Source organism: Phyllobates terribilis, unplaced genomic scaffold (assembly GCF_046119375.1).
Source record: "Phyllobates terribilis strain yellow unplaced genomic scaffold, ASM4611937v1 Scaffold_4__5_contigs__length_816908805, whole genome shotgun sequence".
NCBI classification, from domain to species: Eukaryota; Metazoa; Chordata; class Amphibia; order Anura; family Dendrobatidae; genus Phyllobates; species Phyllobates terribilis.
The window spans coordinates 707823542-707843246 of NW_027362764.1; the positions used below are offsets into that span (position 1 = coordinate 707823542).

The 19705-nt window shown below is 43.6% G+C and overlaps 1 protein-coding gene across 1 annotated transcript in view; it reads right to left on the reverse strand.

The window, feature by feature from the left end:
- The window catches only part of CPQ (carboxypeptidase Q), a 727454-nt gene that overhangs the window by 535399 nt on the left and 172350 nt on the right, over positions 1-19705 (reverse strand). The window contains exon 3 of the mRNA XM_073679639.1: positions 2503-2710. Within this exon, the coding sequence (XP_073535740.1) occupies positions 2503-2710 (208 nt within the window). The remainder of the gene's footprint in view (positions 1-2502; positions 2711-19705) is intronic.

The window sequence follows — 19705 nt, forward strand, 5'->3', positions numbered from 1 at the left end:
ACTAAAAACCGCAGGACATAATTCACACTTCACATGACAATATCTACAGTATGTATATAAAAGACATGATATTATTCACATAATGCGACTGGTGTCTTCAGGGGTAGGAAGGCGTCAGACAGCATAGTCCACCATTCTTACTGTATATGATAATCAGATTTCAGTTTGTAAGTGACTGTCTTTATTTGTACCCCTGCTTGTTAGGCTGCATTTACTGTGATTCTTGTGCAGAAAAGAAAAATCCAATTAAACAAACACGGCAAAAAAGCTCTTGAATATCCTGGTAAGTCTTTGATTATTGCTTTTCTGAAAAGTTGTAGAATTTCTTTTCTAATTATTTCTTACTTCTATTTTGCTATATAATGGATGTATCATTGCCCCTCTGTGCGCTGTATAATCACTATGAACATTACTTCACATAAAAGGTTAGTTAACCGGTATTTGTATATAAATGCTTCCCATTTCTTGAGCACACATACAGAATCAATATCTGCTCACTGAGGTATTTTCTAATCAAACCAAATTAAATATTTATCTATTCTGGAGGTTAATTTAGATTTAACTAAACGAACTTCGTAAGACTAAATAATCAGAGAAACAGGAAATTACCATTTCCCATACGACAAGAGAATTGTATTTTTGTAAAGGATTTGCCTATCGCAGAAAATGACTTTAGAGACATTTCAATATAAAGGTAGTATAAACTATAGGGGGTCACATATATACTTGAATAGGCCATAGCCATCCATCTGCCGGCTGCATAATAAATGAATAGAAATATTGTTTGCATTTCAGTGGTAGAGAAAAAGAGCTCAGTAAAACATAATTTTTATTTTTTAATTTCTCTTCTCTGTTGCAGATTTATTAGCTTATAAAGTTTAGGTTATAATTTATGTTATAGTTTAACTGTTTTTTACCAGAGATTTGTCTCGGGGCGTGTATTACTTCCCCTGCATGAGTTTGACCAATCAAAAGCAGATAGGGTCATGCAGGGGAGAAAAGAACACATCCCCCTCTCCTCACTGATCGCTGCAGCTGTGTAGAGATACAGCAGAACTGAGTTGTGTATCATTACAAACAGATCTAACCTCACAGTGCTGTTAGCTCTCACCCTTCCCCCACACTGACTGCTGGGAGATGACATCTGGAAGTGTTTGTAATGATACATAACTCAGCTTTGCTGTATCTCTACACAGCAGCTGAAGATATCCATGAGGAGAGGAGGGCGTTTTCTTTTTTATGCTGTATGTTGCAGCCTACTTATAACTTGTCAACCTCATGCAGGGGAAGAATTCCACAAATCTCTGGTAATGCCCAGTTGAAATATTATATAACTGATAACCTAAACTTTACAAGCTAATATCTCAATGCAGAGGAGAAATTAAAAAAGAAAAACATTTTACTCAGCTCTGGAGCCACTATACTAAGATGTGGCCGGTTTAACATGCTCAACATGGTGAAAAGGTCCTCTTTCAAGTCTGGATTCCCTATGTAATTAAAAGCAGAGCATTTTAGAGGTGATAATTAGCATCCAAAGCAAGAGCATGTGTCTCTCCCAAGTAACAGTCATAGGTGAAAACAGAAAACAAAGTTATAATCACACTGTACTCTGCTCTGTTCCAGTTATCGGGGTATGGCAGAGCATAGAGGAGTCACGGCTATTTTCTGATCATGCCCACTGTTTAGTTGATTGACACCCCACACAGCACAATCATTAGCTAAGAAGAACGTCAAGCAACAGTGGGTATGATTGATGAAAGCTGTGACTGGTCCATACTGTCCTCCCTTGATGACTGGAGTGGAGCAGAGACCAGAGCCATTATGACATTTTCTCCTTTCACCGTTGGCTACTACAAATACTCTGGATGCAAATTATTAATTAGATTAAAACATCATAAATTTCAGGGTGCTGCATATGTGAAGAGGGTTTCCATACATATATAAAATACAAGTACAATAAAATAACCGTGACAGACAGGTATAAAGAGGGAGAAGACCCTGTCCTCGGGGGGCTTATAATCTACAAAGCTTGGAGAAGGAGACTGTAAATCGGGAGGCAGGAACAGCTCCAATGGTAATGAAGTGGTAGTGGGGTTATTGCAAGTTGTAGGCTTTCCTGAAGAGATTGGTTGGGTTGCACTTGAAGGTGTCATTCATTGAAAACAATCTGATATATCAAGGTGGGGAGTATGATGGAGGATCGGGAGAAATCTTCAAAATAGTTGTGTGAGGAACAGACAAGGGCGGAGGAAAGAAGGAGATCTTATGAAGTACTTCTAACATGCTTTACTTTTACTTACATAGGGAATCCGGACCCAACAGCTTTCCTTTAAGATTTGCACCTATCATATAGTGTAAAATATTTTGTGGCAATGTGATAAATGTGTATGGTAGAAATACCACTTTAACTTATGCCTATAATTTTTCCAGAAAAACCTTGAAAGTTACATATTGCTCTGGATACCATCGCAGATTCAGACGTTGCTACAGATGTTACATTACCTGTTAATGGAGAATGGTGTTATTGATCTGATCAAAGAGGCAACGGCCCCGACTTTAGCAGCTTCGGAGGCTCCCCTTGACCTATACTGCACAGTCTCCCCATAACTATTGAATGGCTGGTTGTAAACCACAATCTTTCCTTTGGCCTCCACTGATCTCCTTTGCAGTTCGTCAAAAGAAGACACCACAAGAACTTCTGCCGTTATTCCTGCAAAATAAACAAGAGATCATTACACTCATTCGATGTGCCTGACATTACCCTAGAGCACACATGCCAAACTCTTGTCCGTGGGCCAAATCTGGCCCTCAAAGTGATTATATTTGGCCCTCGACCCCATATGGAGGACAAGTTGGGGCCATTATTCTATATGGAGGACTATGTGGGGCCATTATACTGTGTAGAGGGCTGTATGGAAATCACGGTTGGAGTGTCATACTGTGTTGGGGGTCACCATACTTTTCTAGGGGAGTTGAGGGTGGCGTACTGTAGGGTCATCATACCATATGTGTGGAGGGTACTGAGGAGGAATTCACTGTGGGGGTATCATACTGTGTTTGGAGGACACTTTTCTTGGCATCATACTTTATGGGAACAATGAAAGGGCAATCTAGGGGTTTCAATAGGAGGAAAATTAATCTGTAAGGGCTGCTAAGCTGTGAGATATGCTCCTCTGTGTCCCCATGGAATATTAAGGTTTTGTTTTTTTAACAAATTTCAAGGTTGGCCAGTGACTTTGCCCAAGTTGTTAATTTTAGCCCTTTGTGTATTTCAGTTTGACATCCCTGCACTAGAGTAATGTTCACACCTGATACTCTCAGGGAGCAGAGACTGCTATAGATGTTATATGCATTATCGCACTTAAATGGGTATTCTCAAGTTTTAATTAACGTTATCCCCTATCCATCTGATCTTGATCGATGTGGGTCTGATCGCTGGGATTCCCGCCGATGCTATGAACCAGGGTTCATCAGATTGGTGGCCAGTCATGTGCATTGCAGCTCCATTCTTAAAGGGGATATCCGGAACTTTAAAAAAAATATGTGCCTATGCACTAACAGGCAGGTATTTGCTACCTACATGCCTGTTGAACCCGGTACTGTTCTCCACCAGCACAGAGCGCTCACAGACTTCCACTGACGTCACGTCAACAGAGAGGTAGTTTCTTTTCCTTTTCACAGGGAGGGACAACTGGAGTCATGCTGATCGACAGCCGGCTACCCGCTGCCTAATTAGAGGAAGTCGGCTGTCAATCAGCATGACGCCATTAGTCCCGCCCTGTCAACAGGAAGAGAAATTGCTGCTCTGTTGACAGGGAGCAGCTGAATCTCCGGCAGGAGCGGTGCCGGGTACAAAAGGCAGGTAGTCGCCCCTGTTATAACTACATGCCTTTTTTTTTTTTAACGTCCCGGATATCCACTTTAATGGAACAGCTGGAGATACCTCAGTGCAGCTCTCGGCTATGTTCTGCACTCCCATAAGAATGAATGGAATGGTAGTGCGCATGATCGACCACCACTCCATTCACATGGGGCTCTTCAGAGATCTGTTTCTCGAGATCGGTGGGGGTCCCAGTTATTGGACCTCTAATGATCGGGAAGTTATCCCCCATCCAATGGATAGGAGAAAACTCTAAACTTGAAAATATCCGTTTAGATGGAATGGGTAAATATGAAGATACAGCAATGGTCATTACTTGGTTGCAGTGGTCACATGCCTGTTCAGGCTGGCGGGGGAACGCTAGGTGAGTATATTTTTTTCATTTTTAGACACCATGCTTGGCACTGTTGTAGAAGAAGGAAAATGTGGACAAACCCTTTAAATATTAGTGCCCATTTAAATCAATAGGCTGTCTATGTAAGGCAGGCTAGGACGGATCCTCCAGAGAGGAACACAAGGTGGAACTTCTCTCCTCTCTGACCAAGTGATGAGAATCTTGAACGGAAGACCTTCCTCTGCTAACAAAGAATTTAGAAATGGGACATAGAAAATGATTTTCTAAACTGAGAAGCCCTTTTAAATCTAATGGAACAATTTCTTTTTTTATGAGGCCAGAAATTAGAGATGCATTAGATTACAATAATTGCTGCTATGGTTTAGAATAATACATTTGATGAGATGTTATACATCACCACCAGTCACTACTAAAAATCACAGAGAGAAATAAATAATCCAATTATTCTAATCATCTCCTGCTCTAATAGGAAATTATTGTCTTCACAACACAAGTGTCTTTTGAAGCACATAAATAAGGACCCTCAAATTAAAGATGCTTCTAGACGGAATCTGCTTACTTTTATAAGACGCTCTATGCTTGAATTAGAACTATTTACTGTTATTACATTTTTAGTTTTACATGTTGATCTTTTGAACAACTATAAACTATCAGTGGCAAATAAAGAAGACAGGAGCCCTTTGGTAAAGATCTAAATGAGTCTTCAGGAGTCACACCAAAGGACATCGGGGTCTGGACTTTGTTTCTACTCCAAGCATCTTTCATGCCTAGTGGGCAGAGTTCTTCCTCCACCTTGAGGTTTTGGCCCTATTCCCCACCTAGCAAGGATCCCCTCTACTTGACTGACAGGTCTTTGGCACTGTGATTGTGTTCATGTGGCTGTGAAGGAAGTTACCTGTCAACCAAGTAGAAGAGGGTGGTACTAGGTGGAGTAAAGCCAGGAAACCGAGGCATGGAAGTGCATTGTTACACCCAAATGCACTTCCAAGTAATTGTCTTAAAGGGTTTGTCCACTGCTCAGATAACACCCTTCCCAATTACAATATTCCCCCTCGTAGGATAAAAACGCTTCACTCTCACTTCACAATTACATGTGTTTTTACGCGTTTTTTATGCGTTTTTACATGCGTTTTTTTAAGCGTTTTTGAGCATCAATGAATGCTTTTTGGAGCTAAATAAAGTTATTTGGTTATTTCCTTAAGCCCTTGGATTACCATAAGAAGTGGGGTGAGTATATTGGTTAATTTAAATGATTAAAGAATGGATCTGTTGTATTTCAAATAAAGTGTTTACCCTGTGTCTGTGTGTTTCTTTAATTAAAGTTTGGTCATGAAAAGGTCTGATTGACACCTTGATCACCAAACAAAAGAGCTGGGTGTCAGCTAGTCCCATTCACCCAATCTTCATTAGCATTTCTATTCATGCAATTTATGCGACAGCTGTGAGCTGTTAATTTTAGCCTGGTAAGGTGTCATTAGGTGAACATGGTCCCTGGCCATTAAATAACATCTCACAGCTGGTTCGTTAGCTGCTATGTCCCCACGAACAGCAACAAGCAGTGCTTTGAACACAACGTATTTATGTTGCATCCAAAACGCGGTGTTCTAATGCCGCAGTTTTGTTGTCGGAACATGTGAATCCACCGCATATAATGACACTTCAATCGGTCAAAATCTGCAGCGGAGACTAGCGTGTCCGCTACAGAAATGGATACGCTGCGGGTGAGTTTGGGTACGTGGCCACGATCAGGAGCCGCTGCAGGTTTGACTCTGCGTCCAGATGTTACGTTATAGTGGATGGGATCTCTAGAAATCCCACATCCACTATGCGTGCATCAGAGGCTGAAAATCACCCGTGGACACGGACATGCGGTGCGTCTTTCAGGACCGCAGCATGTCAAATTCTCTTGTGGAGTCGCTAGTCTCCGCAACAGAAATTTGGCCACTAGAAAGTATTGAATGCGGTAAATCCGCATGGTTCAGTGAACACATGTGGATTTACCTGCGTTCAATAGAATGCAACGTTTTGGACGCAGCAAAAATTTGCGTCCAAAGCGCTGCTACATCGGAATTATGGGCACAGAGCCTAAATTTAAAAAAAAATGGTGTGGGCTCCCGTGTCATTTTTATAACCAGCAGAGGGAAAGCCGACTGCTGGGGGCTGATATTAGTAGCCGCGGAAGGGTCCATTAGCCAACAATGTTCCATGGCTATTAATATCAGCCCACAGCTGTTTGTTTTGCGTTTAGTGGCTAGATTACAGGGAGACCCCAGAAAAAAATTGACGTTGGGTCCCCCTATAAAATCTATTCAGCAAAGGCTAAAACTAGACAGCTGCGGGCTGATATTAATAGCTGATATTAATAGCTATAGAAGGGACCATGTATCCTGGCTCCCTCCGCAGCTATTAATATCACCTCCTCAGCAGTCCCAAAAATGGCACATCCATAAGATGCGCCAAATCTGGCGCTTAGCCTCGCTCTTCCCACTGCCCTGTAGCGGTGGCAGTGGGGTAATAGGGTTGGGGTTTGCGTCAGCCTTGCATTGGCGGCTGATGTGAAACCCAGGTTAGTAATGGAGGGCCCTCCATTACTAACCGCGCAGTAAAATGGTCGACGCTTTTTCAATAAAGACACGGCAAGAATAAAGCATTTTAATGAAATAAAAAACATACGGTTCTACAATTTTTTTATTACACGCCTCCACGAAGCCCTCGATCTCCTGAAAAAAAAATAAAAGAACAAACAACCGCATCCCTCACCTGTCCGCCGTCAACAACGCAGTCCACATACCACCAAGTGTCCCATGACGATCCAGGTCAATTCTACAGCTGTGACATCAGAAATCACTGATGTCACAGCTGTAGAATACAGCACTGTATACTGACAGAGGTGTAAAATCACCCCCTGTCAGTATACAGGCTGCAGGAGGTCACTGGGGTTCATCAGCTGATGAGCCCCGGTGACCTAAACACCGTGGGAATGAATGTTCCCACGGTAAGCATCAGCTGATCGGTCACAAGACCGATCAGCTGATTACCGGCGTCAGTAATCAGCTGATGGTCAAATGACCATCAGCTGATTGCTGCTGGCACCGATCACCTGATGGTCGCACGATGGAAACGCATTAAAATCACATTGTGTGCACATAGCCTAACTCTTCAAAACATTTATGTGGCCGAATAGCTTTTAACAAGATAACAATTGCTGATTAAACGGGCAACATGTATCAGACCCTGACTGTACAATCTCAGCCAGGTATATCTGACTCTGTAGCACTGTGGCATTTCAGAGAAAAACATACTTTAAAATCTGCCGGGGATTGAGATGCACGGGAGAGCAGTCAAACAGGCGGGTCCACAGCGGCTTCTTCACACTCGCTCCAGGGGAGTGATAGGTGCTTGTGTGTATATGGAGCGACCTGTCAGTCATCTCAGCAGGTGGGGAGAAGCTGCCAAGGACCCACCTGTCTGACTAGTCCTCCCGTGTGGCTTGGTTCCTGGCAGCTTTTAAAGTATATTTTCTCTGAAACGTCCACCAAACATAGGCTTTTTTGCAAATTTTGACTTTTCTATTTAACTCAATTTAATTCACATTAAAAACACCTTTTTTCCTCAATAGAAATTGACAGTTTGAAGTCTCATTCACTCTGCTGCTACTGTAAAATGATGCAGATTTTTTTCCTGAAGATCTGAACAGAAAACCTGCAGCATTTCTGGTATGTGTGACTAGGCTTTTATAGAGTGGCTTGTGGATTTCCCTAAGGCCACAGCCCCACTATCAGTATTTGGTCAGTATTCGGTCAGTATTTTTTCTCAGGAGCGGGAGCCAAAACCAGGTGAGGAACAATTAGAGAAAAGGTATAATAGAAATAAGTCACCAATTCTGCATTTATCACCCACTCCTGGTTTTGTCTCCCACTCCTGAGAAAAAATACTGGCCAAATACTGATAGTGGGGCCTTGGCCTAAGACTGCCGATGAGGTAGAAATATCTGCCACAATAGACTATGTTACCCTATTTGCCAATCTGACTGTATTGTGGCCTCTTCCTCCAATTTTGAATGTGTGCGGCCACAGGGTGCGAGATGACTCTCTGCCGCCCACCCAATGGGCCAATGGCTGCATAATTTTGTTTTCCAATTGTGCGGCCATTGTCTCACCGTGGTGGGTGGAGTACCTGCAGCTCAACCAGCTACACCGTGTGGCCTCAACTCTTAGGCCCCAATCAGATGAAAAATACTGACATCTGAATGAGGCCTTACTGTGCTTACTTACACTGGGTTCACATCTGGTTTCTGCTTTACGTCCATGACCCCATCTCCCAAAAACTATATTCAGACAGAAATCCGAACTGAGACACTGACTATAACGAGGCAAATGAAGTCTGCAACTTCGGACTCCGTTTGGCCTCCTTTCTGGAAGCGTAAGTAATTTTAGCCCAGCACAATAGCATAGATTGGACCAAACTTAAATGGACTGTCCACCTTTGGAGACAATTTTTTCTTCTTACTTAAATGCATGTATTCGGGGTTAAAATTCATTTTTGCTATTGGGTTGCATTACAAATCCTGCACCGTTTGTCTTCTAAAGCCTCTGTGCCTATTTCTGGCCATAGAATGAGTTGATTGAAAATCCGTCAGTGAGCTCCTTCTGATGGGGAGCTTATAACTCTTTTATCTGTTTCTTTTTCTTAGCTCCTCTCAGCTGATTTATGACCAAAGACCACATCAAAGTTGAATGTGCATGGAAATAAAGATCCTGTAAGAACAAAATTGTGCAAAATTTTTAATTAAACCCAATTGATTGATTGATTTATAGCCCAAAATACACGCATTTAAGTAAAAAAAAAATTGTGGACAACCCCTTTAAGTTGCACCTAAAAAAATAAAAATTAAGGCAAAAACTTATTATCAAAGGGTCCTGCAGCAGTTGTAAAGAGGTACCTAAGATGGTCATATTCTTGGCAAATCATTACTTGCATTATGCCTTTAGCGTGACTTGTGGACAATTGTAATTGTGCACCATATTCTGTAATTAATGATTGATTTCTCATAATTATAGGGGGGATATTTATGCAACTACTATTCTAATGGGCTGCAAAAAAGAAAAAAAAATCCTATTCTGGTCAATAAGGGTTAAAGTCTGAAAATTGCGAGTAATCCAATAAGCTTCAAAGACAATAAGAATTCATTTGATTTCCAGTAAAATTGTCATATAAAGACACAAGCATCCGCCAAGAGGACGTACAGGGAATATGGGCTTAGATTACGCGCTCATGTGTCTTTTTACATAATTCACGGCCTTTCCTTGGGTTTTTTTTGTTCTGTAAAGCGGCAGCCGCCCTTAGAGAGATAACACAAGAGCCTCTCCGTCGATTACATTCACAAGGCAGACTGGGAAATGCATCTCTGTTTCAATTTCTCACCTGTTATACAAGCCGCCTGGTTCTGCAGCGGGGTCTCCAGTGAGATTTACGCCTGCTAGTTTCTATTTACAGCTCGCAGTGATTTACGTTATAAGATCTGTCAGCCAGAGCTGTCGTGATTTGGCTGGTTTGTTACATGGAAATATGCTTTCTGGAGGGACTGTGGCTCCACTGTGGTAATGTAATGCCTGAGAGTGCGGAAACATTTCTACTTTTGTGTTGTGTGGGAGTCTCGTAACCAACGCAAGGGCCCAACTTTTCAGCTACATGCAAAGGTAACATTAGAATAAGAGAATCATAGAATGTTAAAGTTGGAGGGGACCTCCAGGGTCATCGCGTCCAACCTCCTGCTCAATGCAAGATTCACTAAACCATATCCAACAGATTTCTAACCAGCGTCTGTTTGAAGACTTCCATTGAAGGAGAACTCAACACTTCTCGTGGCCGCCTGTTCCACTCATTGATCACCTTCACTGTCAAAAAGTTTTTTCTAATATCTAATCTGTATCTTCTCCCTTTCAGTTTTATTCAATTGCTTCTCGTGGTTCCATGTGCAAATGAGAATAAGAATGATCCCTCTACACTGTGATATCCCTTCAAGTATTTTTAGACAGCTATTAAGTCTCCTCTTAGCCTTCTTTTTTGTGAGCTAAACAGTCCCAGATCCTTTAACCGCTCTTTTCAGAACTTGCTTGAGTTTTTCTTTTTTAAAACGTGGTGCCCAGAACTGGACACATTATTCCAAACGAGGTCTGACCAAGGAGGAGTAGAAGGAGATAATTACTTCACGTGATCTAGACTCTATGCTTCTCTTAATACATCCCAGAACTGTGTTTGCCTTTTTTGCCTCTGCATCACACTGTTGACTCATGTGCAGTCTGTGATCTATTAGTATACCCAAGTCTTTTTCACACATGCTGTTGCTTAGTTCTATTCCCCCCATTTTGTAGATGTAATTTTCGTTTTTCTCACACAGAAAAACATTATCCTCAATCACAAATTTCTATAACAATGATCTGGGTAGATCGTTCAATGAATAAGATGTTGCCTTTGTCTGTACATAGTGATTCAAGTATATAATGGCCAAGTACTGCTCATATAAGAGGTTGGTGGCCCAATCTTGTACAGGGGCCCACCAGAGGATACTACTGTTTTACTGTGGGCCAGTCCAAGCCTGCCCATGCGCCACAGTGATTGGCTATTATCGTTGATTGTAGGTACTGGTTAAGTCCGTCAATAATAAAGGAAAAATCATCATTGTGCTGGGTAGTAGTTACCTTTTGCATCCTACATGGTACATCTGAAAACTACCTTTTGATTAAATCAGGTTTTTGTGCTTAATTATTTTCTGTTGGCCTTTATATTTTTACATATTACAAAATACACAATTGGAAATCTTGCACTTTTCACACTGGCCAGAGATGGAAGAAGGTAACATTGGGGACCAGCACATACTATATAATTATGTCATATCCTATGAAAACACCATAAATGTATGAGATGGAAATACCCCTTTAATGAAGCAAGAACACTTGAATGTATCTCCAGCCTCCAAGATAGAAGGAAAAATAAAAATGTGCCTAAGAACAACTAACAAACACCTAACACACACCTTATATAATCTTAACACACACCTAACGCACACCTTACATACTCTTAACACACACCTGACGCACACCTAGCACACGCCTTACGTACTCTTAACATACACCTAACACACACTGTAGATCCTCCACCTGATGCAATGTGAAGTGGCAAGGCGAACAGGTGGCTGTCTCACATGGGTTATATATGTCCCACATAGCATCTGTTTTCTATATATTGCCTTAACCATTTACCCTGAGCCAAGTACAGAAATAACATGTCATGAAGCTAAACCCTATCACGAGGCTAATGCAATCTATCCAGTATAGAATTGAGAGTAAAAAATGAATAACCATAATTAATATTTAACACACATCTTACATACACACCTTACATACTCTTAATACACACCTAACATATACCTAACGCACACCTTACATACACCTAACCACATACAATTAAAACACACCTATCACACACCTGAAATACACCTAAAATACTGCATGTACAATACAGACCAAAAGTTTGGACACACCTTCTCATTTAAAGATTTTTCTGTATTTTCATGACTATGAAAATTGTACATTCACACTGAAGGCATCAAAACTATGAATTAACACATGTGGAATTATATACTTAACAAAAAAGTGTGAAACAACTGAAAATATGTCTTATATTCTAGGTTCTTCAAAGTAGCCACCTTTTGCTTTGATGACTGCTTTGCACACTCTTTGCATTCTCTTGATAAGCTTCAAGTGGTAGTCACCGGAAATGGTTTTCACTTCACAGGAGTGCCCTATCAGGTTTAATAAGGGGGATTTCTTGCCTTGTAAATGGTGTTGGGATCATCAGTTGTGTTGTGCAGAAGTCAGGTGGATACACAGCTGATAGTCCTACTGAATAGACTGTTAGAATTTGTATTATGGCAAGAAAAAAGCAGCTAAGTAAAGAAAAACGAGTGGCCATCATTACTTTAAGAAATGAAGGTCAGTCAGTCCGAAAAATTGGGAAAACTTTGAAAGTGTCCCCAAGTGCAGTTGCAAAAACCATCAAGCGCTACAAAGAAATTGGCTCACATGAGGACTGCCCCAGGAAAGGAAGACCAAGAGTCACCTCTGCTTCTGAGAATAAGCTTATCCGAGTCACCAGCCTCAGAAATCGCAGGTTAACAGCAGCTCAGATTAGAGACCAGGTCAATGCCACACAGAGTTCTAGCAGCAGACACATCTCTTCAACAACTGTTAAGAGGAGACTTTGTGCAGCAGGCCTTCATGGTAAAATAGCTGCTAGGGAACCACTGCTAAGGACAGGCAACAAGCATAAGAGACTTGTTTGGGCTAAAGAACACAAGGAATGGACATTAGATCAGTGGAAATCTGGGCTTTGGTCTGATGAGTCCAAATTTGAGATCTTTGGTTCCAACCACCGTGTCTTTGTGCGACGCAGAAAAGGTGAACGGATGGACTCTACATGCCAGGTTCCCACCGTGAAGCATGGAGGAGGAGGTGTGATGGTGTGGGGGTGCTTTGCTGGTGATACTGTTGGGGATTTATTCAGAATTGAAGGCATACTGAACCAGCATGGCTACCACAGCATCTTGCAGCGGCATGCTATTCCATCCGGTTTGCGTTTAGTTGGACCATCATTTATTTTTCAACAGGACAATGACCCCAAACACACCTCCAGGCTGTGTAAGGGCTATTTGACCAAGAACGAGAGTGATGGGGTGCTACGCCAGATGACCTGGCCTCCACAGTCACCAGACCTGAACCCAATCGAGATGGTTTGGGGTGAACTGGACCGCAGAGTGAAGGCAAAAGGGCCAACAAGTGCTAAGCATCTCTGGGAACTCTTCAAGATTGTTGGAAGACCATTTCCGGTGACTACCTCTTGAAGCTCATCAAGAGAATGCCAAGAGTGTGCAAAGCAGTCATCAAAGCAAAAGGTGGCTACTTTGAAGAACCTAAAATATAAGACATATTTTCAGTTTCACACTTTTTTGTTAAGTATATAATTCCACATGTGTTAATTCATAGTTTTGATGCCTTCAGTGTGAATGTACAATTTTCATAGTCATGAAAATACAGAAAAATCTTAAAATGAGAAGGTGTGTCCAAACTTTTGGTCTGTACGGTATATGTAGAGCCTTGTTAAATAGAGGAATATAAACTACACCTCACTCATACATATCTATTCAATAATAATAATTACCATCCAAACAGCAAATGCTGTAGGAAAATCTACATCCAATTATTATCAATCAGTTGTGGCCTAAGCAGCCTCTTAGTGCTGGAGACTGAAAGCCAATGCTTCTACCTCTTGGCACTGGATATTGCTGTACAGCTGGGTTTTAGGCTACTTTTAAACAAAATCAAGGTAAAACCACATAGTTTTTTTCCTGTGATTTCACCACGAATTCAGGAAAATGTCAGCAAACAATGCAGTTTTCCAGAGATTTTGTATCATGTGAACACTTTGCTATGGACTTTGGTAATACTACGTGGCATGAGCTTTATTATAGACACTGCTAAAAAGCTAACAGTGTCCATGACAGAGGACTAACACAACACCGCTGGACTCAACACAAAATCCTGGCTGTTTGTCTACAGTGGAGTCTAGACTCATGAGCAATCACAATGGCCAGTGTTAGCCAGATACTACCTGTAGGCGGATGAGGACACTGAAACGCAGTGCAGGCAAGAGAAATAAACATGCTGTATCATTCGGGACCTCTTCACAAGAGCTGATAAACATAATTAAAGACTTTAACATCATAGGACCCGACCGACTTACCAGATGGCCCACTCTGTGGCCAACATGAGTAGGCCACTGGAAAGTCACCTGGTGGGGCAGATGATCTGTTCAGGTCTGATGTAGCTGCAGCAAGTGCAGAAGTAGCACTCATTTTATATGGGTTGAGCTGAGGTTTCTAATGGTAACATTTTGGGGTATGTACAGCTTTTTTATCATTTTTATTACTTTTTTAGAGGAAGTGACCAAAGAAAAAAAATCTATTTAAGCATAGTTTTTTTTTCTCTTTTTTACATTAGTTTACCAAGCTTGACAAATATAGATAGTTCGATAGTTTGGGCAATAACAATTATGTATATATTTTTTATTTTTCCCAACCCTTAAACTACTTTAGTAAGGGGAAACCCAATTTTTAAAAAAATGTTTTATATTTTTTCTAGGTGTACTTTTTTACTTAGTCCCACTATTGTTCTTGAACATGCAATGGTCAGATTACTGGTATAATACACTGCAATACTTCTGTATTGTACTGCACTCTACCTGTCAGTTTAAACTTTAAACCCTGATTCCTACTTCAGTGATTTTCATCATATGTAAAAAACAAGCAATTTCCATCATTGTCCGGTCAGTGTGACAGTTTTTTCCAGCAGTGTTTCATCAGGTTTTCTCGTGTACAAAAAAAAAAACCTGGTGGAGATTTTTGCAAGTTTCTTCTATCAAGCACACTGTTAGTGCATCACATTGACCCATAGAATTGAATAGGTGAGCTTGATTAGTGACCAGAGTCAAAAATAGATATGTATCTTTTTTTTTTCTTTTTGCATATATTTTCTTTCCATGAAAAACACCGCTAGGATTCGTATGTGAAGAACAGATGTCTAAAAGAGGCCTTACAATGACAAAATGCACATAAGGCCCTGCGGTTATGAGAATTGCAAATATATACTTCTTCATGTCAGAAGTTATTCTTTTAGCTTGTTTAGCTTATTAAAAATTCTTCTTAGCATAGACAGGGTTGCTCACGCAAGTAAAGAACATATAGCCATAATGCAATAAAAAATAGGATTTGTTTGCAAATATAGTTACATAGTTACATAGTTTATAAGGCCGAAAAAAGACAAGCGTCCATCCAGTTCAGCCTATTTCTTGTGCACTGCAGCTATTCCGCAGCGTTGATCCAGGGGAAGGCAACAAAAAACCATGCGGTATAGGCCAATTTACATCATTGAGGAAAAAGTCACTTCCCGACACTAATCTGGCAGTCAGATTAAATCCCTGGATTAATTAACTATCACTAAGCATAAGATGTAATTTTATTGTTCTCAAGAAAGGTGTCCAGGCCTCTCTTGAACTCATTAAGTGAGTTGGACATCACCACTTCCTCTCCCAGAGAGTTCCAGAGTCTCACGGCTCTGACCGTAAAGAATCCCCTTCTATGCTGGTGCAGGAACCTCCTTTCCTCCAGACGCATAGTGTGCCCCCTCGTCTTTGTCAATATCTAACAGCCAGTGCGCTGCTGCACCTTTGTGAATTAGTTTGCTTTTGCACAGTTGTCACAACAAATTTGCACCTGCCCATTTAATGTATTTCACTTTGTTAGGAGGTGATGACTAGCTTGGCCTTTTGGTGTCTTATATCTGTTTCTGCTGAAGACAGGTGACATCCATGTGTCGCCAATACAAACACTTGTCATCCAGTCTTCCAAGGCAGATTTAATGATGCAACCCTATGTCCCGTTTCTCTGTGTAACTAAGCTTTCTAGTCAATCATGGTATTTAATAACACGACTAAACTCTTGGTAATATACATGATACATTTACGGAGTTGGCACTTTGGCGTTAACATCACATGTAGCATGTAGTTAGAACACGTTAGGCATGAGAATGTGTCAGTTCAGTTCTTTATTACAGTTGATTCACATACAACAGCCAGGATAGGAGATAACTTCAGTTAAGGGACTTTAAAGAGGACTTTCACCAGTTTGAGCATGGTAAACTGTCCACAACATGGAAGTTCAACTGGGTGTTACCAGAGATTTGTCTCTGGGGGTATGTACTTCTTCCCCTGTATGATGTTGACCAATCATAAGCAGGAGGTGTCATGTAAGCGAGAGAAAAGAACACGCCCACCTCTCCTCACTGATCTCTGCAGCTACTGTGTAGAGATACAGCAAAGCTGAGTTACTTACTGTGGCTTGCAAAAGTATTCACTCCCTTGGCTTTTTACCTATTTTTTCACATTACAACCTGTGTTTACATAGTTTTATAATCCGATTTGTGCGTAATGCATAGGGCTAAATAGTCTAAGTTGGTGAAGTGAGAAAAATCTAGGCATAAATTCAATCTATGGGACCAAATAACTAAAAATTAGCATGTGAATGTAGCATCGGTGTCTCTGCACTCTGCTAGGCAGAGACACCGTCCCCCTTACTGAAGCGCTCCTGCTCCGGCGTCTTCCGGCCTCCCTGCTGCTGCTGCTGGTGCATGCAGCTTCCCGGGCACTGTGCTTAGGGAGCGCGCGCTCCCTCCCTCTTAAAGGGGCCGCGTGCGCCGTCCTAAAAAGTCCCCGGCCAATGGCCGGAGGACTCTCCCTATTTAAAGCACCTCCTCCAATGTGGAGGTGCCTGTGCAAGGTTGTTGCTTTGTGATACTTACTTTGCTTCAGCCCTCAGGTCCTCTGCAAGTCAGTCTTGTCCGCCAGTCTGATCTTCAGTCCAGTCCGCTAGTCTGACTACTTTCCGGGCCCGACAGACTGCCTTCAGTCCAGACCGCCAGTCTGTCTATGGGCTCTGCCCGCCTGCCAGCCTGCTTACCTGGAAGCACCTGCCTGTTACCTGCCGTGCCCATCTGCCTGCTTACCTGGAAGCACCTGCCTGTTATCTGTTGTGGCCGCCAGCTTGCCTACCCGGAGCACCTGTCTGGCTATCAGCCGAATCAGCCTGCCTGACTACCTGGACCACCCGTCAGCCTGCCTGCCGTGCTTTTCCGCTGTACCGGTCAGTTCCTGCCTTCAGACCCGTGGGAGTCACCTGCTCTCATACAAGGTCGGTCCCAGAGTGGCACCTGGTCCCTCTGCTCGGTCCCTCCATGGTTCACGGAGTCAACTGAGCCACCGTGCGACCCTGGTCAGGCCGAGTAGATACTTAGTCACGCCCCTCTGGTCCCTCCTTGCACCGAAACACAGAGGTTCCACCAACCGGATCCATAACAGTTTGCACGGGCCATGGAACCCGGTGCCTCCCAGGCTCCTTCGCTTTCTGACCTGCACCAGGAGGTTTCTCGGCAGAGATCCCAACAGGAAACTATCCTGACCTACCTGCGGTCTGTCAACTCCCTCCTGGACACGCTGTCCATCCCACCTGTGTCCGTCTCGAGCCGAGAGGCACACGCTCCGGCGCCTCAGTCTACTAGTGCCATGGCATCCAGCTCTGGACCCCGGCTCTCTGTGCCTCCACGTTTTGGTGGTGACCCCGTCTTATGTTGGGATTTCTAAACCAGTGCACACTGTACTTTGAACTCCTGGCACATCAGTTTCCCTCCAACCGGGCCAAGGTGGCGTTCATCATGTCTCACCTCACTGGGGAAGCCTTGGCATGGCTAAACCCTCTATGGGAGAGAGGGGATCCCCTGGTGTCCGATCTTCCGGCTTTTCTCACTGCTTTCCGGAAGGTCTTCGATGAGCCCGGACGGAAGACTTCTACTGCCTCCTCTCTTCTCCGTCTCCACCAAGGGAATCTCACCGTGGGCCAGTATGCCATACAGTTCCGTACCCTCGCATCTGAGCTTGCCTGAAACAACGAGGCCCTGATGTCCACCTTCTGGGAGGGTCTTTCCGGACGGATCAAGGATGAGCTAGCCAGTCTTGATATCCCTTCCACCCTGGACGACCTGGTGTCACTAGCTACCCGGATTGACATCCGTTTCCTGGAACGAGTTAAGGAGACTACCCGGGAGAGAAGATTTCCTCGTCTCGCTCCTGTATTCCAGAAACCTGCCTCCTAACCAGCAATTCCCCGGTCACGCTCGCCTGAACCCATGCAAGTTGACCAGACCAAGATGGTCAAGTCTCGCCAAGAGACTCGCCGAGCCGGAGCTGCTTCTACTGTGGCAGTAAGGAGCATCTGATCCGTTCCTGTCCGGTGAAGCCAGGAAACTCCAGTGTCTAGGACCGCTCAGAGAGGTCGTCCTAGGCAAGAGTAAATCCTCTCCGTCCTTGACTCTTTCCGTTTCTATTTCCAGTGGAGAGACCCGCTTCTTTGAGACCGCCCATCTGGATTCTGGAGCCGCTGGGAATCTAATTTCTCAGGCCGTTGTGGAGCGGTATCAGATTCCTACCAAACGCCTTGGCGAACCCCTGGCAGTTGCTTCCATGGATGGGAGACTCCTTCCGGAGACCATCTTGCTCGTCACAGAGCCAGTGACCCTGCAGGTGGGAATGCTGGACTCGGAGAGGAACTCCTTTCATGTGCTATCCGGACTCTCTCACTCAGTATTGCTAGGTCTACCCTGGCTACAGAGTCATGAACCCGTCCTGAATTGGCGTTCCGGTGAGGTGTTCCGTTGGGGGGAGGATTGACATGAGACCTGCCTGGTTCCAGTTCGTCCGGCTCGACCTCCGTCTTCTCCGGCTAATCTACCTGGTCTGCCGGCACCCTACTGGTCCTATGCGGACGTCTTTGACAAGAAGGAGGCAGAGACACTTCCACCTCATAGGCCGTATGTTTGCCCAATCGACCTGGTACCCGGTGCTTCTCCTCCCCGCGGGCGAATCTACCCCTTGTCGCTGGCTGAGACTCGAGCCATGTCTGAGTACATTGAGGAGAATCTTGCTAGGGGATTCATTCAGGAATCTACTTCCCCGGCTGGAGCAGGATTCTTCTTCGTTAAAAAGAAAGACGGCTCACTACGGCTGTGTATTGGCTACAGGGGACTAAACCAGATCACCATAAAGAATAAGTACCCCCTGCCTCTAATCTCGGAGCTGTTCGACCGCCTTAAAGGCGCAAAGATCTTCCCCAAGCTCGATCTTCGTGGGGCGTACAATTTGGTCCGGATCCGCCAGGGAGACGAATGGAAGACGGCATTTAACACCCGACACGGTCACTATGAATACCGCGTGATGCCCTTTGGTCTCTGTAATGCTCCAGCCATCTTCCAGGAGCTGGTTAACGACATCTTCTGAGATCTCTTGTATTCTTGCGTAGTAGTGTACCTGGACGATATTCTGGTCTTCTCTCCGGATCTGCCCACACACTGGAGGAATGTTTGTCAGGTTCTACTTAGGCTCCGGCAGAATCGTCTCTACGCAAAATTTGAGAAATGTCTCTTTGAACAGACTTCCCTTCCGTTCCTGGGAAATATTATCTCCGAGACTGGTCTTCGGATGGATCCCGAGAAGGTTTCTGCCATCTTACAATGGCCCCGACCAGAGGGGTTGAAGGCAATTCAGCGATTCCTGGGCTTCGCAAATTATTACCGCCTCTTCATCCCTCATTTCTCTTCCCGGACCGCTCCCATCTCCACGCTCACCCATAAGTCCGGATTGCAACAAGCAGTTCTTCCTGGAGGTTGATGCTTCCTCCTCCGGAGCCGGAGCGGTGCTCACCCAGAAATCTCCGTCCGGAAGAATGGTAACCTGCGGCTTCTTCTCCAAGCTCTTCTCCTCATCCGAGCGCAACTACTCCATAGAAGATCGTGAGTTGCTGGCCATCA